Raw genomic sequence first — 20,932 nt, 5'->3', positions numbered from 1 at the left:
TTCGTTAGACAATAAATGTTCCAAAGGCACTTCGCTTCTTCACCGTCACACAATCTCAATCTTTGACTTCCTTTCTTCTACGCCGCCCTTTACCCCCACCTTTGGTCGCCGGGCACACCTGAACCCAGAGGGTGTGAGACCCACGGCCCCGCCCCAATAGAACCTTGAGCCCACCCACTGATGGCAAAGCCCCGCCCACCCTGCCGATGGGGGCGAGCCTAGCCATCTGCGCACACTCGGGGGCGGAACTCCGTTCTACGTCCCCCCCCCCCCACCCCCAAACACAGTCACGTGCCCACACAGGAGTCGGGGTCTTGCCATACACCCGTTTCCTACCTTGGTCTAGAGCCCACCCCCGGCTCCCAGAACAGCCTTGAGCGCCCAGCCCGGGGGCACATCCCCGCGCAGACGCCAGGCACCCAGTCCTCGCTGCTCCGGAGGCGGCGGGAGGGCGTAGCCTAGGGGCTGCAGGCCCAGAGCCGGTGAGTGCAGCCGCCCGCCCCTCCGCACAGTCCGCACGGGCCGGGAGAGGGCGGTGGGGCTCTCTCCCCGGAGGTGCGCGGAGTGCCCACCATCCTCCACCCCCATCCTAACGCAGAGCTTCCCAGGCTTTACCGCTGCCTGCGCTTGTTGTTGTCACCTTGTTACTGGCGGGAAAACTCAATTACGGAAAATTTTACAAGCGTCCTCTACGGAATCTGCACTCCTGGCCTTTTTTTTTTCTCCGGGAGGGATGCTTACCCCTGGGTCTCCCTCCCTCCATTTTCTCCTGGGAGGCTGCACCATTGTGCCCTTCGGCCCTGTCTCTGCGCCCACCTCTCACCCCCCCACACCCCCGCGTGCACTTTCACCCCAGGCTCTAATCTTTTAAGTCTATGGTGGAGGCAATTTGCTGCTCAGTTTTCCATCTCCATAAATATACCTAGAAGAAGCACGCCCTGTGTCTAGGTACCTTCAGAATTAGATGCATTTCAGAGGGAGGCTTTTTCAGAAGCTTCCTCGTTAGAGATGACTTGGTCACAGGGAGCTGGTTGAGGTTCAGGTCCGCTGCGGGTCTTCTTGCAGCCCAGCAGTTTTACCACTGTGGACTCTGAAATGTCTTGAAGGTCCGATTAGGGGATTATCGCTACATTTTAGTGACTCTAAAACACTCAAATTTAAAATACACATTGTTGAGTGTGCCGCTCACTATCAGAAGGCATGGATTGTAAGAGACATCCCCATTTCAGAGATTTTAAAATGTTCTTTTGAATTGCTTGAATAGACTAGCTAGCACCATACCAGGTACCTACTCAGTCTTTGGATTTTCATCATTACTTACCTAGAGTCTTGTGCAGGTGAGGAAACAGGTAGTTAAGCAGTGTGCCCTGGGTAAGAGTAGGGGGCACTCCTGTGTCCCAGAGTGGGAATGCAGACCACTCAGACTCGGACACCTTAGTGTCTGGCAGACTCTCAGTGAACTTGGGTGGTTTGGAGCAGGGAGAGATGTAGAGATAACCCTACGTCCAGGTTAAAATGGAACCCCAGCTCTTTCTCAGTTACCAGGGATAAAGATCGGTAGTTAAGCTGGATGTGGCCTCTCCCTGCTCTGAATGGACATGTCCCTGTGTCTGCACTTGTCCTGATTCTGAGCTCTGCACTGTTGTCACATACACAGCGCCCTTACTAGTGAGGTGATCCTGGGAGGGCTGGGTCCCTTTCAGCCTCTACCAAGACCATCTCTTTCCTAAAAAGTGGCGTGGGGTGAGGGGAGAAAGACAGGGGTGGATATATCAGCATCAGTGGGTTGGATTGGTTTCAAGAGGAGGACAGCGAGTGTGGAGATGAGTTAGGGGCCACCATCCAGGCTAAAAGTAAGAAGGGGCTGCTCCTGTTCAGAGCTGCCGCAGGCTCCAAGTCGAGGGCTCCTTGAGGTGAAGTGTAGCACACTGAAGGTGCCTGATTGTTTGCCACGTGAAGAAAGGTGAGAGCAGCTGGAAAGGGAACCCATGCCTGGGAAGTTGGTGCAGCTGGTCTGTCTCTTTGACACTCCTGCCAAACCATGCCCCCTTTTGGCCATGTATACTGTTCAAGTTGGCAAAAAAAAAAAAACCCAAAACCCCAAAAACCCAGCTGCTTGAAAGCTTGGAGCCTGACACCCATCAGAGATGCTAGAGAGAAACAGCCACATCATTTCTGCCTGCAGAGATGCCAGAAGGGCCGTCTGTGAGGAAGTTTCACCATTTGGTATGCCCCTTTGTGGGGCAGCAGGTGGTCCAGACAGGGGGCAGCAGCAAGAAGCTGAACCCCGCCAGTTTCCAGTCCCTGTGGCTCCAGGACACCCAGGTGAGTTCTTCGTCTTCCGGTGGACTTGTTCATACCTCACACAGGTGAGCCGGCTCCATCAGCACGTCCTGTGCCTCCCCTGGAATTTATCTCAACACTTTCCACACCATCACTTCCTTGAGCCCAAGACAGCCATGCTAGGACTCCACGCAGCTCCTCCTCCATCATTCTGGTGTTCCTCAGCCAGAAGTGGGCATCCCAGTGGCCCGTGGGACTCTGGGGGTGAAAAAGGTACAAACACTGGAGATTCTGATTCAGGGAGCCTGGAGTGATTCTGATCGCTCTGGCTGACTGTACCTTTGGTTGGGAACCACGCTAAATCCCATGAGGCCAACAAGGACCTAAGGAAGGAGCATAGCCTTTTGGTATAGTTTTCAACCTGGCTCACCTTTGCCCTGAGTGTAAGTCAGCATTCCCTCAAGGCACTCCCAGGGCTTACCCTGCCCCAAATCTCTTACCCAATCATATTCAATGCTCTGGAGCTCCTCTAACAAGTCCTTCTTGCCCATGGCTTTGACTTGCTGCTCCCCTACTTGAACAAGTCTTCCTTTATATTCCACCTCTGCCCCCAGTCCTGTGTCCTCATGTTACCATGGTAATTCTAGTCTTCTGGGTTTAGCCCTGCCCTCACACCATCTGAGAAGCCTGCCTTGCCCGCTCTGGGCTGGGGAGAGCCTTCTCCTCTGCGCTTCCATGACACCCTCTGTTTCTGACCGTGGGCCCTCATAGCTGAATTTTCTTGCCTGCTTCGTGGAGGAGACAGATAACTCGGGCAGGGGGTGTGTCCTCATCAATATTTTATCGCTGCCACTTAGCTCAGTGCCTGGCACTTAGGAGGCATGTCGTAATGGCTGTAGAAAAAAATTAATGAGCTTTGTTACTTCTTAGCTATGTGTTCCTAAGCAGGTTGCTTAATCTTAGCTTCAGTTCCTGCAGTTGTAAATGGGGATAAATCACTGAGCAGTAAAAATGGTTGTATGAAACAGGCCCTAGCTGGTATAGCTCAGTGGATTGAGCACCAGCCAGTGAAACAAAAGGTCACTGGTTCGATTCCCAGTTAAGGCACATGCCTGGGTTGTGGGTCAGGTCTTTAGTAGGGGGGCGTGTGAGGCAACCGCACATTGATGTTACTCTCCCTCCCTTTCTCTAAAAATAAATAAAATATTTACAAGACAAAAGAAACAGGCTTCATGCTTGGTACATAATAGGTGCTCAGTAAATCCTAGTTTGCTTTATTGAGATAAAATTCACATAGCATACAATTCACTCCCTTGAAGTGTGCAAGTCATTGGCTTTTAGTGTCTTCACACAAGCTCGTGCAGCCATTACCGTGATCAACTTTAGAACATTTTCATCACCCCAAAAAGAAACCTGGTGTCCATTTGCAGTCACTCTGCATTTCACCTCAACCCTTCACTGCCAGCCCTGAGCAGCCACTAATCTATTTTCTGTCTTTACAGATGTGCCTTTGTTGGGCATTGTACATACATTAAATCAAGCACATGGTCTGTGTGTTTTTCTGTGACTGGCTTCTTTCACAGAGCATTCACTGAGCATAATGTTTTTAGTGTTTATCCCTGTCGTCACACATGTCAGAATTTTCTTCCCTTTAAATATTGAATTCCTAGAGGGGAGAAGCAGAGATTTACTCCTCAGGGTGCGCCCCAGAGCCTGGCACACGTCTGGCACGTTGTTTAAACTCAATGAATGATCAGCTGTTCGAAGTGCCGCAGTGTCCCAGGAACTGAAAAGAGGGGCAGTAGAAATTGCCATCGTCGGAGAGGGTACAGGAATATCCTGACAGAAGCATTTTTCACCCGGTAAATGATTTAACCCTGAGGGGCATTTGGTAAATATTTTCATCAGCATTTTGCCAACATGGGTGAATCTGTATCGAGAAAGCATTTTCTGGAGCAAATTCTGTTATGCCCACTTAATTCCTTGCTTTGCATTTTTTATTTTTTAAGATTTTATTTCTTTTCGGGGGGGCAGGGAGGGAGGAAAAGGGAGACTAGAAACATCGATGTGCAAGAGCAACATCTATTGCTTGCAGGACCCCAACCAAAGCGAAGACAAAGGAAGTGAAGACACTTCCGCTTTGCTGGACGATGCCCAGCCCACGGAGCCATGCCAGTCATACACCTTGCTCTGTTTTGTATGTAGCTCAGTTGAACCATTCCTCATATGTGGGTGCAAATAGCTGTGCTCAGATTTGCAGATAAGATATGCAGATAATGCCCTCTTTTGGGGAGAGGGTTGCAACATACTGCTATAGTTGGAATTTCTGTACTCACTGAGGTATGTACCTTTGGTGGCGCTTACGTTGTGCAGTGTGCTGTCTTTAGCTGCTGTCAGTCTCTATGTGGAGCATGTGTATGCTGTTTCTTAAAAAAACAAACAAACAAAAAACACATGCATTAATCCTTGAATACAGGGATGACAATTTCTATTCATTTCTTAGCTAATGCATGAAAAAATTGGGAGCATTTCCCCTCAGGTACTCTAAGATAGCCTTGCTGTCCGGAATGGATCTGTGTCAATGCTGATCCTACTCTCACTTGATCCTAATCACTTTGAAACTGCTAACTGCCCACACCTCTGGAGCAAAGAGCAAAAGTCAAGTCCAAAATACCCAGCTTGGGAAAGCTTCATGGAAGGGGCAAGAGTGGCAAGATTTGCACTGGGATAAATGTCCCATCCACCTGTTCTAGTCTTCCCCTCTCTGGGTCTGTGTAGTCCGTCTGTGCTGCCGTCACAGAATACCACGGACTGGGTGGCTTACAAATACAGACACTTCTCAGTTCTGGAGGCTAGAAATTCAAAATCAAGGTGCTGGCAGATTCCCCTTCCTGGCTCAAGGACAGTCGTCTTTTCCCTGTGTTCTCATATGGTGGAAGGGACCAGGGAGCTCTCTGGGGTCTTCTTTATGAGGGCATCAATCCCCTTCATGAGCCCCCCCCCCCCCACGGTCATGACCTCATCACCGTCCAGAGGAGCACTTCCAGATGCCATACCTTGGTGGGTTGTGTTTTCAACACCTGAATTTTGGGGGAACACAAACACACCTGTAACACAGGCTTAGATTATGTTCATTTTTTTCTAGGTCCATGGAAAGAAACTATACCTTAGATTTGACCCAGATGAAGAAACCAGGTGTCCTGGCGACAACCCACTGCCAGAACCTCTACGAAAAAGAAAGAGGAAGGAAGGGGCTGGGGACCACAAGCAGACCTTGGGTCCCGACTTCCAGAAAATCTCGGACCAGTCGCCCCGGTCCCCGGAGCTTGTCCACAGCGGAGACAATGGCTCGGAGTATCTGAGGAGGGACAGCCCTGCCGGGAGTGCAGAGAGGTGGCTGCAGATCCGCTTTGGTTTGTTTGGCAGCATTTGGGTGAATGAATTCTCCAGAGCAAAGAAAGCAAACAAGAGGGGTGACTGGAGGGACCCCATTCCAAGGTAATGGCATGGTGGGGTGGGCCGTGGGCAGTGGGCAGTGTCTCTGCTTCTCCGTGGGGTCCGCAGTGTTCCCCTCGGCCCCCACGGGGTGCCTCACTCTGTGGGCGCACTCAGGTGGCTGCCCAACCTGCTCTCTAGCAGTCTCCTCTCTGGGAGAGAGAAGACGCTTCTCTGTCTACCTGTCATTGGAAGTAGACTGTGGTCTGCACCCGGAGAGGAAGGGTCACATCCAGGGTAGGCTTAGCGAAGGGGGACAACTTCCCCAACAAACATGGCCCTGGGCGGCGGAGGTCTCTGAAGAACAGCGGGTGGCCTAACGAGTGCACCCTGAATTTAGGGACAGAAATGTCTCCGTTTTTAATCAATTAGGTGTTGAGACTATCTCAGGGCACAGAGGCGCATCCGTGTCAGGGTTATGTCATTACTGCTCATTCCCGGAGGGTTACTGCTGCTCAGAGAGGGTGAGCAGGGTCCTTATGGCTGAGCGTCCCTACGGCCTTGCAGAAGTGCTCACTTAGCTGAATTCTCGCTGCCATTGGATTATCTGGTCATTTTTTCTTATTACTTTGTAAGAGCTTGTCGATATTGTGTGTTACCTTTTGTGATGACACCACAGTCCTGGTGTCATTTCCTCTCTGTCCTTTTGGGAGTGTTTGTGGCCTTTGGCATTCAGAATTTTCAATTGTATGTAGTCACTGGTCAGTATTTTTTTATAAATAATTCTTATTTTTCAATCACAGTGGACAAAAAATATTAAATTAGTTTCTGGTGTACAACATAGTAATTAGACATTTATATAACTTACAAAGTTATATAGTCCAGAACTATATAACTATATGGGGTTAGTATTTTTCTTGCTATCTCTTAAGTTAACCCCTTTTGCTAAAGAAGGCCCCATTCTACCCAAAAGTCACATTGCTTTTCTATTTTCTAAAGTCTCATATTATATTTTATTACACTCAGATCTGTAGTCTTTATTTATGCTACGATTTATGAGCCAGGAGGATGCTTTGGACTGTAAAAGTAACTCAGGCTGGCTTAAGTTGGGAGGAGATTTTTCTTGTTCACATAATCGGATGTTCAGAGGGAGGGTGGGGTTTGGCATCAACTTAACTTTCCAGTTTTGGGCTTCAGGGTCCTGTGACTCTCCTGTCTCCGCGCTTTTCCACATGTTGGTTTTGTTTTTGGAACAGCTGTTCCAGGCCTGTGTGCACACAAAGAAAGAGAAGAAAGAGGAAAGAGGAAGAGAGAGGGTCATTTTGAAACGTTCAGTTAGCAAGGAGAGCTTTCTCAGAACCCCCCGCCCACCTCTCACTGCAGGGGCGGCTCCTGGGTGGAGGCCTGGATGGCTCCAGCTGGGAGTTCGATGCTCTTCTGCGGGCAGGGCTCCCCCCAGGTTTTCAGATGAGCTAACACATCACCGCTCTCTTCCTTTTCAAATCTTGTCAAGTTTTGTGTCCCTTCTCTTTTTTCACGTATTACCTATTACTTCGTCTCCCCACCCCTTTTTTCCTTAACTAGGCTTGCCAGAGTTTTATCTACATTGTTGGCCTTTAAAATAAATAACATTCATTTTAAATAGTCTGTAGGTAAGAGGATTTCCTACTTGTCCAAATGGTTGAGTGTTCGGAGTCACTGTTTTGTCTGGCTTTGTTTACTGGCCTGCGACCGGTATTGTGATCAAAGCCTGCACATAGTCCGCTTTTGGCATTAAGAGTTGCAGCCGAACACATAATTGATCTGTGCTTATACTTTACGTACATAAGTGCATAGTGTGTTTGTTCAAAGTGGAACGTTCTGGAAATGTTAAGAACAGGTTATGACATCACTAACTCAAATATTCTCTGTCCTTCTTTATTTTTTGTTTACTTAATACTTCAAACTTTTGAAGAGGCATGCCGAAATCTCCCAGGGTAGTTGTGGTTTTGTAAAGTTTCCCCTTGTCTTTTTGGCATTTTTGTTTATGAGTTTTTCAGCCCAGGGGTCCCAGATATCAGGATCCCTGACTCTCATAGGTTCTTTACAGCTTCTTTATTAAATAGCATACTCTTTCTTTGCCTTTGGTCCTGAATTATGCTCTTTTTGATGCTAATATTGCCACTCAGTTCCGCTGGCCCACCCCTTGCTCTTTCCTCGCTTGGTTGTAGGTATTTTTTTCACTTATTTTAGGTGTGTTTCATATACACTATGAACCAAACTTTTGTATATCTTTAAAGTCAACCTGAAATTCTTTATTTTGAAATGGGGGTAACTGACATATATGGATTTTCTTTCATTTGCTCTTTTCAGATTTATTGTTTCTTATCGGCTTCCCCCCTAACCCCATTAATTTAGAAATATTACTATTTATCTTCATTCTGTTGGTAATAATTTTATCTTAAATTATACTTATTGTTTTCTGAGTTAATAACCATCAAGTTAAAAATTTTTTTAAAAATTCTTTTTCAGCCCTGGCTAGTGTGGCTCAGTAGATTGAGCACTGGCCTGCAAACCAATGAGTTTGTTTGATTCCCAGTCAGGGCACATGCCTGGGTTTTGGGCCAGGTCCCCAGTTGGGGGTGTGCAAGAGGCAACTAACTGATGTATCTCTCACGTCAATGTTTCTTTCCCTCTCTTTGTGCCTTCCTTCCCCCTCTCTCTGAAAATAAATAAATAACAATTTTTTAAAATTACTTTTCAATTACATCTGACAGCCATCAAATTTTTAATAACATTAATAACTTTTCTCCCTTCTTATTGAAACTGGTTTTTGGTCACATTCCTTCACCCCTCTCCTCTGAGATGAGATGAAGTATTTCTACTTCACTACTTCTATTCTGTTACATCAACGCCATTTCCTGCATTTGCTAAGATAGTTTAGAATTTTAGTTCCAGATTGCTAACTAACTATATTACATAGTTAATTATGTATAACTAAACTGCTTAAGAACCTTGTGCACCCATAGGCATAGGCGGGGTGTCTGGTGCAGCAGCCGGCTCCCCTTCCTGCCGCAGCTCTCTCCTCTCCCTCAGCCTCCTCCCCTCCCTCAGCTCACTCCTTACCAGATCCCCGAGTTCTCCTGTCATGGCTTTCATTGGAGCCAAGAATGCATCCTGTCTTGTTCTTGCCGGCTAGCACTTTCTCCACCAATTTGAAAGACGTATTGGCTTTCCTGATGCCTGAAGAGCAGGACAGAGTTAAGACTGTCAAGCAGCAACATGACAAGACAATTGTGGGCTGAATCACTGTGGACATGATGTATGGTGCCATGAGAGGCACGAAGAGATAGGTGTATTGATGCGTGGGTCACCGGCCAGCAGTGATCATGGAACGCTGCGGATGGCTCGTCGAAACGGTAGAAAAACATACACAGAGACAACCAGGTCCTGTGGGGGAATAGGAACAGCAGGGCCACTCCTCACGTGGGGAGTACCTTGGCCACCCTCTCTCCAGGAGGGCGCCGCTTGGCCACCCTCCCTGGTGGGGAGAGTGCGCCATTCCCCCTGCGGAGAGGCTTTTTATTGGTTTCATTTGCATAAGAATTCAGGTAAAAGCTCATTACTTATTGCTAGGAAGTAAGGATCAAACAATAGAAAACAAGGAAGTCTGAGGGCCTATTTTGAGTCGGGGTCAAAGAGCTGTAAGACTTTAAGGAACAAACTAACTTCCTCCTTGGACCTTTCTCATTCAACTGAGAGCATTCTAAACAAAGAAGGTTTCACAGGAATTTACATGTTCTTTCTTAGGCCTGATCACCCGGGCAGTCCGCCCTTTTCAGCACAGAGCTGCACCACCCTGTCATTGTTTCAGGCTTAGGTGGAGCAAGGGAACTAAGGCAACCAAGAGATAAGGAGATTTTCTCCCAGATGAGGACTCAGGCTATGTCAAAGCCGAGGAGTGAGGGTCTATCACCCCCTTTTGCCGTAGCCCCCAAAGTCCTTCTTTTGGGGGTTTCCCACATGATTGTGCCTGTCTTAGGTCGTTCCCCCCTTGGGGAATCTTACCCGTCTTTGGCTAACCGACCAAGCTTTGGGGTTCAGTTATGAATAAAGCAGCGCTCCTGCCAGGCAGATAAGCTTTTGTCTCCTTGCTGGCTTACGGTTCCAAGGGCGTTCCCTCAGCCTTAGCCTAGGTGGGGGTTACAGCTTCTGATACCAGGCAGGGCGGTTCCCAACAGTGTATGAAACATCAGTTCTTGATCCTGATGAGGATATTCGTTTCCAAGGCTACAGTATCCCTGAATGCCAGGAACTGCTCCCCAAAGTGAAGGGAGGGATAGAGCCCCTAGTGGAGGGCTTATTTTGGCTGTGGGCAACTGGGAAAATCTCAACAGAGGAACAGGTACCTTGGCTCTCAAAAGAGTGGGTGAAGAGGACAGCTCTGCCTATCATGTGCTCACCATGCTGGGCAACTTTGCCACCAATCTACAACCATGTCTGAACTCAGTGCAGCCATTACAGCTCTCAACAGTGAAAGGAACTTGGCCATAGCAGAGCACATCAACAGACCGGGCACTGGGGGTTGATTTATGAAGATTGTGGATCTGATTGCAAAGCTGCCTTGTGTTGCTGCTAAGATCTGCCGGAATCTGTGCTGGGAGAGCAGCAGTATCAGGGCCACTGACTCTCCACTGAACTTGTCCCTCAGTTTCACCAACGTGTTAGGCTGCATTGATGCTCAGTTTACTGATCCCATGCACTTTTGCCTCACCCTCAACAGTGACCACGAAGGTGGCCATGAACTGCCTGTACCAGCCACTTGGTGGACAGTGCCTTTCCAGACCCTCACCTGTCCTTCTCAGCAGCCACGGTCAGCCTGGCAGAGCTCCTGCCTGGACTGGCAGATCAGGAAGTGCTTGTTTGGCTGATGCAGCCAGAGAAGAAAGCTGGCAAAGCTGTGTCAGATGAGAAGTTACGAGAAGTTACATCTGGAAATACTAAGCGCAGAATGGGTTGTCCCAGGCTATGTCCCATGCAGTACTGAGGAAGACTGATCCGCGGTGTGTGTGTCAGTGAGAGCTTGTGCTGAAACACCTGCCTCATGACGCTGTGTTTAAGCTGATTGCTCAGCTGTACGAGATTGTGTCCAGTGTTTTCTTAGAGCAGGGCCAGGCCAAGAGTCCTTGGCCCCATGCAGATGCTCACAGTGGGGTGCTGCTCCAGCACAGTGGCATGATGAAGGTGAATTACAACGTAGTCCTGGTTGGGGCGTCACGAGCATTGGGTGTACCGGCACGGCTGGTCTGGAGTGGAGCCCTCGCCTTCCCCCTAGAGAGGCCCAAGTCCGAGAGCACGGGCGGTCTGATGAAATTTGTGGACTCTGAGGGTGAAACTGGAGACTGGAGGAAACAACCTACCAGAAGTGAGGGAGCTTTAAAAAAAAGTATACTTTTGTTTCATTTCAGGGTGCTTTTATAATAAGTTTGAGGTTAAAATACAAAGTAAGACTTTAAAAGATGAAGAGTGACCTCTTTTCCCTGACCAGCTTCTTTCTGCTGCCTCATGTGGGTTGCCCATCAGCTGCAGGATGGCCGGGACTAATGCCTGTGGTGTGGGTTGGATATGGGCCCTCACCCTCCCTAGAGCAAGAATCTGGCTCCTCTTTCTCTGGGTCACAACTGGTTGCAGAGAATCTGCAGTTGCTTCAGAGTTTTGGTTCTATTCTGCGAAGCCCTCCTTAGGCCAGCAAACCAGGACTCTGCCCCTCCTGTTTCCATAGTAACCACGTTGGATGTCAGCTGCACCAAGCCCTGCTGCCCTCTCCCTTGTGCTCAGACACTTCCTGGAAAGACCCCTTGGTCAGCTGGACATGCTTTGAGAATTTTTTTCTGCTGCCAGGTGACCGTAAAGTCCATGACATTTGTTGTTACTGGTACCCAGTGTTTGTTTTTTATCAAATTATCCCATAAAAATTAAGATCTGGGACTGTTCTGTTCCCTACTACTTTAATACTCGTTTGAGATTTTCTGTACGCACTGAGCTTCATGCTGAGAGGATGCCCTGGACCGTCCCCTTTTTGTCTCTGCTAGAAACCTCTTTCAGCAGTTTATATAAACCACTGTCTGAGATACGGTCTTTTCCAGTCATTTGGCTCTATCAGAGCTTAACATGAACTAAGATTTTTAGCCATTACCCTCTGACTTTTGTCCCGTAGTATAGGGACTTGGGAATGACCAGCTTACTATCTTCGTGGTCTGGTCCTAGGGCTACTAGCACCTTTTTCTGAGCAGGGAAGTGATTTTAGTTTGGACATAGTCTCTTTTGAATATCAGGTGCTAGGTCTGAGCGCCTTAAAAATAGTAAGCCTCCCTCCTCACCCGCTGTCACGTGAAAAGATCCCTTTATGTATCAAGGTCCCCGTCCTGCCCACCCCGTGCCTGAGGGCTCCCAGTACAGGGTCTGTTCACAGCCCCGGCTGCATAGACTTCAGGGACACAGGATGCTCTACTGCCTTTTTTTTCTGTAAGAAGGGATTGAAATACACTCCCACTGTGCCAATTCCCACCTACTTGCATGGACCCCTAGTCCCCAGGACCATGCTGCTGAGATGGGCACTCTGTCCGTGAACCCCTGGGTGACTCGTGAAGTCATGATGCATGCTTCAGCCTGTTCTGTGTGAAACGCAAAGTAAATGATTTCATTAACAAAAGACCCCCCCCCCGAACTAATTAGTATAAAAAACATACTAAAATAAATATTTTTGGTTTCAGAAATTCTTTCCTAGCACTTGTTCTCAGTTGCACTGTCATAATCCATTTCAGATTTCACAATAAATATTACAAATCTAGTGCTGCTTACTATGTCCTGTCCTTTCCATTTCCATCTTGGGATTTTTGCTGATTTAATTAAAAACATCAGATACCCTACATAGATGTTTTGGGGGTTCCTGTTCTTTTAGGGCCACCCTTTTACTTCCACATGGAATATCATCTAGGTCAGATGCATGAATTGCACTTTTCTTCCAATGTGGAGTCCCATTGCAGCCTGCATGTCTTCCCTTACAGAGTAACCCACCCTTCCTTCCCTCCCTCCGTAAAGATTTTTTAAATTTATTTTTAGAGGGGGGAAGGGAGGGAGAAAGAGAGGGGGACATTGATTGGTTGCCTCTTATACTCCCCCAAACTGGGGACCTGGCCCACAACCCTGGCATATGCCCTGACCAGGAATCAAACCAACCACCTTTCACTTTGCAGGACAATGTGCTACCCACTCACCCACGCTGGTCACAGCCCCATTTCTGTATCAAGAACCTATTTATACGGTTTCTCCTTTGTTCTCGGGGTTCAGGAAGCCCGTGGGAGTGTGTTTAGGTGTGTCTTTCTCGGTAAATCCTGCCTGAAACTGGGAGTGGTGCCTCTTCAGCATCTGTCCATCCTCCTTTCTAACAAGCCCGTTTTTGTGCAGGTGGCCTCAGCTCCTGAACTTTAGATTTCCTGTACATCCCAAGTTGTCTTCAGTGAGCATGTATTGTTAGGATCAGAAAAATGAAGCACGCTATATGTGTTTTCTTTCCATTGTTTCATTTAGCCCTGAAATTTTTATAATTCTGGCAGAGACATTCTTTCCCTCTTCCGGGACCTTAGCTCCCCCAGGTCCATCCTGACAGTGGGGTGTGAGCTGCATGGACGTGTGACCTGACACTACTGTGGTCACTCTCGGTGCTTATGATCTTTTCTTTCTTCCCAGGTTGGTCTTGCACTTTGGTGGTGGCAGCTTCCTGGCATTTTATAATTGCCAGATGTCTTGGAGCTCTTCCCCAGTGATCAAGCCCACCTCTGACATCTTGTCTGCAGAGTTCCACCGAGGACAAGCCTTGGAAGCTCTGGGCCAAGCGCAGCCCGTCTGCTACACGCTGTTGGACCAGAGATACTTCTCAGGCTTAGGTATGACGGATGGGAAAGGGGTGAGCCCTGCAGAGTTATTTAATAGAAAAGTCTCTCGTCTGGGAAGCACAAAACTGAGATCCACCCCAAGTGTGAGCACTACTGGTGTTGAGGTGATTGATCCCTTACTCTCTTTGGCTTTGCTTCCCTCATTTTTAAACTGAGGCAGTTAGATTAGATAGTTTCTAACTTCTTTCCTGGCTGCAGAGTTGATATCCTAATCCTGTTATCAGTTGTAGTCTGCAGACAGCCACATTAGCATGTGATCTCATGAAGGGCAGGGTCATGTCTCATCTATCCTTGAACCCTCCACTGCCTAGCACTATGCCTGGGACACAGCAGGTGCTTGAAAGGTGACTGCCAGGAACCCAAAGGCATGCAGTTTGCTAACGGGGAGCAGAGCATTTGTTAATGGGGTTGCTCAGGGCAGATGGAGCTGCCTGTTAGTCAAAGCAGAGACGTCCCAGGTCTGTGTCAGGATCTTGTGAGACGTGAGTGAAGAAGCAGGTTCTCACTCTGTTCAGGTTTCCTCAGCAGTGAAACTGTGAGTGTTTTGAGGTGGAAAGAAGAGTTGAGCAACTTGAAAACTAGGGTGGCTAATTAGCTGGACTATAAGAACATAACCACCTTTATTTCCCACAGTGGGACAGCACGTGCACCTCTGATTGGCTGCTGAGGCAGTAGGGTGAGCTGGTGATGACGGTGTCCCCTCCACAGCCAAGGCATCGTTTTGTCCGCTGCAGGCACAGCTCACCTCAGGAGGCAGGGGACCAGACCCACTAGCTCACCAGACGGTGGCTTTGCATTCTTATGTTCAGACCATGGAGGTCCCTGTACCTTGAGGAGCAAAGGGCCTTTACAGTGTATGTAGCAAGAGCTGATGCCCCACTAAGAAATCGTTATCATGGACAATTGTAATAACAGCTAGTATTTTTCAAGTGACTCTAATGTGCCAGGCACATGGTTTCATCCTTATTACTATTCTATAGGATAGTTATTTACTAGTTTTCTCTTCATTCAGATGAAGAAATTAAAGCAAAGGATGTATTGCTAGTAAGTGGTACAGCTGAGATAGGAATCCAGGTAATCTGCCAGTGAATTTTAGAGAGAAATTCTGTGGGTAGCCAGGGGTGTGAGTATGAAGCTCCTGGAAAGGGAAGTCTTTTCCATTCATCCGTGAATCTGCTTAAGGAGATTATTGTTTAATGGCTCAGCAACTTGGACTCAGTTCACCGTAACTTGAGATAGGTTGAAATACATGCCTAGTAGAGATTAAAGAGTTCATTGTTGGAACATTATGAAGAGAATTATTGATTCTGGAAGGGATCAAGGCTGGCTTCACAGGGAATGAGGCAAGAATAGAAAAATAATAAAATAATACCTCCTAATACTTTTTGTATCTTAGGCATTATGCCTGACATTTTAAATAATAATAACGGGTAGTATTTACTGAGAACTCTGTGTACTAGTCACTGTGCTCACCATGTGCGTGGGTGTGAATTCCCGCCGCTCACAAAAACCAGGCAACACCCCCATTTTACAGACAAGGAAACTGAAGCCTAAAGAAGGTGAGGAACTTGCCAGGGTTAGATAGCTAGGATCTGGATGAGCTGGGATTTAAATCCAGATAATTAGGTTGCAGAGCCTGTTTTAGTAACCACTTTGCTATTACGTGGGTGTGCATGAGTTTCATCTCCTTCCATTTGTGTAGCAACGTTAAAAGTAAATATTGCCAAGCCCATTTTATAGACGAGGAAATTGACTCGGGGATTATGAGACTCCCCCAAGACCCCCCTGCACACGGCAGAGCTGGCCCTGGGTTCTCCTGAGGCTCTCTCCCCTGCTGCCATCAGCTTCGGTTCGCTTTATTAACTGCGTGCACTGGTTTTGTTATAGGTGTGTTGTTTATTCTCCCCTCGTCCTCTCCCTGCTTTCTTTCAGGGAACATCATTAAGAATGAAGCCTTGTACAGAGCTGGGATCCATCCCCTTTCTCTCGGCTCACTCCTCAGTCCTCAGCAACTTGAGATCCTCGTGGATCACGTGGTGGAGTTCAGTGCAGATTGGCTTCATGGCAAGTTCCAGGGCAGACAGCAGCACACGCAGATCTACCAGAAAGATCAGTGCCCTGCCGGGCACCAGGTCATGAGGGAGGCCTTCGGGCCTCCAGGTGGCTTCCAGAGGCTCACCTGGTGGTGCCCACAGTGCCAGCCCAGGCTGTCACCTGATGAGGTGGAGCGAGTTCAGCTTTCCTAAGGCACTCGGGCCTCTTCCTCACAGGACCCTGCCCTTTGGGAGTGCCCTTTGGGAACTCCTCGGCACGGAGTTCAAGTGTCGAGAAGAGAGTGTGGGCAGGGATTGGGAGTGGAGGCAGAACTAGAGGGGAGGAGGGATCAGGAGGATGTCAGTCCTCTTGATGTTCATCTCACTGAAGTTATGTCGAAGACAGTTTTCACAGGGTTATATTTTTTTTCAAGTGTTGGCTAATTTTTTTTTAATTTAAAAACTGTTTTTATCCTCACCCAGGGACATTTTTCCACTGCTTTGACCAAGAGAGGAAGGGAGGTAGAGGCAGCAAGTGGTTGCTCCCCGTAGTCGCCCCAGCCAGGGGGGGTGTTCCAACCATCTGAGCTGTGCCCCCCGGGGCAAGTGTTGGTTAACTCTTCCCGTCTGAGTCTGCCGCTGTGGAAGATGAGAAAGGTTTCATGACAGTTAAGGGGAAAGCCTCCCAGAATGACAATGGGGTAATGAAAATATAAGTCTATGGAAAATTGCTGCACCCCAACATTGTAGTTTGGTTTGCTTTGGTTTTTCAAAGGTTGGTTGTTTTAAGGCCCTCCATTTGAGAATGGGAAACACGGAATTGTCTTTTTTCGTTCCCCTGGAGGCAGCCCAGGGCCGAGGGTGGAGGAGCATGAGGGTCATGCTCGGATGCAGCCTCCAGACTGGGTCCTTTTCCGTGGGAGGGGGACACCCGGGGAAGGGGTCAGGGGAGGAAGGAGACCAGGAAACTGGCCACCTTTCTTGTGTGCCCCATGGGCTTTAGAAACAGCTCCTCATTTCCTCCTCGAGGGTTTTGTTTGTGACCATTGCTGTGTGAAACAGTGCCGGAATCAAGGGTCATGGAGACACCGTGTAAAGTGGTTAGCAAGAGCTGGAGGAGAAACTATATGAAAATAAAGTTCTTTGTGATTTTCTCTGGTTATCTTTATTTGGCAGGAACAGTTCCTACAGTGTAAATAACCGAGTTCTTTGTAAAGGTGGTTGCTTAGGACTTGTCGAGGTGGCCTGTTGGAGCCACTCAACGTGAGCAGCGCAGGGAGCAGGGATGGGAGCGCACCTGGCTCCCTCTGCCCCCGAGGGCACTACATTGGCAGCAGATCTGGTGAAACAGAGATGGATTTCACTTCTGTTGCCCTGGCCTCTGGCATGTAGGCGCCAGTGATTTGTATAAGTGAGATTAAAAACAGGGGCTAATATTGCTCACTTTCCCTTTCTCTCACCTTCTTAAGGAATTGAGAGTTGTCAACAGTGGGTTAAGCCCCTTTATGGCAGACCTATAACCTGTACAATAGTTTGTGTACACTGACTGCTTACCATGTAAACCACGTAGCTTAGTTCTTGCCTTGTAATCTGCCAAAAAACAAACAAACAAACAAACAACACACACACATGAAAATAGGTAGTCACTCTTACTGTCTTTGTTTTATAGATGAGGAAACTGAAGTGTACACAGGCTGAAGAACTTGCTTGCGTTCACACGGTAAATTAACCGGGGCACATACTCAAACACACATTGTAGCCCCTTCTCTGTAGGGCTTGGACAGCTGCACCACGGCCGTTGGTCAAGTCCTGGCTGACGTCATTAAGGGTGCATCCCACAAAGCAGCCAGCAGTTGAGGTGTACGGGTTGTTGTTGGCACCATCACGGACTGGGTCCCGCATGAAAGAAGTGGGGAAGCGGAAATGTGGACAGCTAGCAGAAACCACATCTACAATGCCTCTCCTTAAGATTCATTCAGCATGGCAGGAGGCTCTCAGCCTGAAGTTTTAATTTTGTTCTGAAAGGAGGAAGGGGAGGGAAGAAGAAAGGTAATGGTGGCACAGAAACAGCAGGGGTGGGGAATTGGACAGTGGGAAACACTCCTCTTGTCCGTGCCTCTGGTGGGTAGAAGGAGAGGCTTTTGCTCGACAGAACCGTAGACGAGGGGTAGAGAGTGGGCGAGGCCAGGTTTCCCGTCCAAGTGAGGAGAGGGGCAAAATTTGTACTCAACACGTTCCAAGGGATATGTTAAGTACAACATGAGCTTGAGTTTCCACATTATTGACATTGTGGAAAACTTTGAATTTAATGTTAGGTTTCAGTGGCCTTAGCTATTCAATAAATATTTCTTAAATGCCTCCTAAATGCCAGGTTTGGGAATACAGGACAAAAGACAAGAAAAGCCCTGCACTAATAGGAGGCCAGCTTGTTACAGAGTGTTAACAAGTGTTTCCCTAGGTTATAAAAGCAGTGCTATGTGAAGGTGGGGGAGATGCAGGAAAGATCCAGCACAGTCCCAATTCCAGGCATTGCTATTCAACACAAAGCAGCAGACACGTGTTAGCGGCAGGCACTGTGCAAGGTGTTATGTTTATACATGGTCTTAGACCTTGAGGGGTTCATGGTGAGGTGAAGAGTCAAATGAGATAATCAGAATACAGAAAGTTGAGGATGAGAGTCACTACTGGACAGGATTGAAGGGCTGAGGTTTGTGGAAATACAGACCACCTAATGAGAACAAACAAATGATGCTCTTTAATCATTGTTACTATGTAGCAAGGGCATCAGCCACCATTACTAGCATTTGGCAGAGACTCAGTGGCAGGCTGGGAAGTGGGAAAGCTTTACAGTGGGGAAAAAAAGGCAAGTCATCAGGTGTGCTTGGGTTGGAGGAGGTTGGCATGGGGAAGCTGGAAGCAGGCTAGTAGTGGGGTGTCTTGAGTGATTGGTTTGGGGAGCATATTTGGTTTTCTATGGTCCGTCCTGTGTTGGAAGAGGGGGCAAAAATAGAGAAGTACTTGATCAAGTCCCGACCACTCCAGGCCGGTTGCCGCAGAGGTTGTGGATTAGTGTGCTGTTACTATAAATGGTCTGATCTTTGTCCATTTGTATATGCAGTCTTCAGCTGGACACACAGTAGGTCAGACTGTGCGAGCTGCGTTAGGCTCCAACTATGTAATTGTCTTCCTCTGGCCTGCAAGTTCTCTGGGGTAGAATATCATCGTACTCATCTTTATTTCCAGCGCTTGCCACGTTGTCAGTGTTGGGTGGATGTTGGTTCAATCTGAAGAGCAAATAAAGGAGAGGCCAGTGAGCCTCAGAAGAGGATTCCTGAAGCAGGGTATTCCCCCTGAGCTAGATTGAAGGCATGGCAGTGGCTAGGTGAGAAGCAAGTGAGGAAAGAGCAATCCAGGCAGGTGAATTACTTGGGCCAAGACATGGGTTGTAAAATTCTGTGGCCTCTTTAAGAAATGGAAATGCTGCCAGGACGGGATCTGGGTTTGAAGGATGTGAAGTGACTAAAAAGGAGGCTAAAATTCAAAAAAGGGCATATAAGTGCCAAATGATGAGGGAATTTTTATTCTATGCCAGAATTCTTGATTTGATTTTGGAAGGCATTTCCTTTGAGAAATTTAAAGTTGAGGGGTTGCCAGCAAGAGAGTAACATAGTCAAGTATATGTTTTAGGGAGATGGGAAGTTGTTCTCAAAATAGTTTGGGAGAGGAGATGGGGCTTACACCAAGATGGAGGGAAGAGGAGAGATTAAGACAGAGATGTTTGTTTCTTGGACTCCCCAGGATTTGATGAATGATTTCTAAGGGGTGTAGGGAGAGAAAGGAGTTAGGGATAATGTCTGGATTTTATAATTGGCAACTGGGAGGCTGTTAGTGCTATTCATAGGAGAAGCAGATTCAGTGGGAGAGAGACTTCAGGTATGGACATGTCAAGTTTGCTCAGTTTGGGGGTCATTAAAGAGGAGGTATCCTAGATGCAGCTCGATTCAGTAAGTATTCATTGTGCATCTAGTATGTGCCAGGCATGAATCTAAATGCTTGGGGGTGAGTTAATGAACAGAATGAAGACCTGTCGTGATTGAGCTTACATTCTAGCAAGGGAAAACAGCCAATAGATATCATAAATAAATTATGTATTATATTGGAATGTGATAAATGTTATGAGAAAAAAAAGTAGGATGGAGGATCAGCAGTGCTAGTTATAAGATGGGGCCGGTGAGCCTACATAAGGTGAAGTTTCAGTAAAGATTTGAAGGAGGTGAAGGAGTTAGCCAGTTGGATATCTGGGAGTGAATTATCGCAGGGCGAGTGGAGTCAACAGCTAGACAAAAAGGCCCTGTGGCCAGAGAGAGAAGTAAAAGTTGGGTGTGAAGAGAGGTAGTGGGGATGCAGGGCTAATCACGCAGAGCTTCGCAGATCCTTGCAGGGGCTTTGGCTTTACTGAGTGAAGTGGAGAGAAGTTGTTGGGTTTTATTTAGGCAGTGATCTGATCCGACAAGTTTTAAAAGGATCCTGGTTGCTGTGTTAAAAAAATCGGAGGGTCGAGGGCTGCGGTAGCAAGTAGTTTCCAGGGCTTGTGAAAGGTCTAGGGTGGAAATACAATTTCCACATCACCTGTGTATATTGTGGGAATGCTTGAAATCCTTTTTTGGGATTGTGTGGGCCTAAAGCAAACACCTTGAAGAGGGTAGCTGAAACTCCAGAAGAGCGTTTGATTATCACCCTGAGAGCAGCGAAGCCTCACAAACGGGAGTTTTATTGCTGGGCCGGATACCAGGTATTATACGGGGCTGCAAGTGGCATAAGAGGCAGGTGAAAGGTTCTGTCAAGCGTACGTGTCCCATCTGAGTTGGCCAAGCTTTCGCTCTGTGTGCTGTTGGCAATAAAGACCCAACAACTTAGTGGTGGCGCCCACATGCCTTTTAAACGTGAGCCAGGCAGGCGGGGGCGCGACCGAGAGCGCAGCAGGTCAAGTAAGAGCTAATTTGGCTTGCAAGATAAACAAAACTAAACACGTGCAGGGCTCGTTGACGAAATCGTGGCGGACTCTGGCCCGGTCTCCTAGTATCGTCTGGGCTCTCACCCAACGCCCAGGCCAGAGTTGGACTTCACCACGCTGGAGCTCCGGGAGGGCTGGGTCTGCGCCCACAGCCCCTCCAAGGGCAACCGGAGGGAAACAAAGGCCCGGCCCCAGCTGGATCACCAGTCCAGCTCGCCTTCCCCATTCCCACC

At 48.0% G+C, this 20,932-nt stretch overlaps 1 protein-coding gene, 1 long non-coding RNA gene and 1 pseudogene across 2 annotated transcripts; 2 read left to right on the top strand and 1 right to left on the bottom strand.

Annotated features, from left to right (window-relative positions):
* The first annotated feature begins 267 nt into the window (after window positions 1-267).
* On the top strand, window positions 268-16,837 carry NEIL2 (nei like DNA glycosylase 2). The gene is made up of 6 exons (XM_036032015.1): window positions 268-482; window positions 2,186-2,325; window positions 5,429-5,781; window positions 13,447-13,643; window positions 15,585-15,939; window positions 15,975-16,837. The coding sequence occupies exons 2-5, from the start codon at window positions 2,188-2,190 to the stop codon at window positions 15,896-15,898; spliced, it is 1,002 nt and encodes a 333-aa protein (XP_035887908.1). The 5' UTR covers window positions 268-482; window positions 2,186-2,187; the 3' UTR covers window positions 15,899-15,939; window positions 15,975-16,837.
* On the top strand, window positions 8,480-11,134 carry LOC118501965 (annotated as a pseudogene).
* A 1,582-nt stretch (window positions 16,838-18,419) lies between the features above and the next one.
* LOC118501966 lies at window positions 18,420-20,902 on the bottom strand. Its single transcript, XR_004904627.1, has 2 exons — window positions 20,784-20,902; window positions 18,420-18,969 (listed from the first exon to the last, which is right to left on the bottom strand). It is a non-coding gene; the product is annotated as an uncharacterized LOC118501966 (long non-coding RNA).
* Between the last annotated feature and the right edge of the window lie 30 nt (window positions 20,903-20,932).

Source organism: Phyllostomus discolor, chromosome 8 (genome assembly GCF_004126475.2).
Source record: "Phyllostomus discolor isolate MPI-MPIP mPhyDis1 chromosome 8, mPhyDis1.pri.v3, whole genome shotgun sequence".
Classification (NCBI taxonomy): Eukaryota; Metazoa; Chordata; class Mammalia; order Chiroptera; family Phyllostomidae; genus Phyllostomus; species Phyllostomus discolor.
The sequence above is the reverse complement of the archived record's forward strand: the minus strand, read 5'-3'. Positions and strand labels throughout refer to the sequence as shown.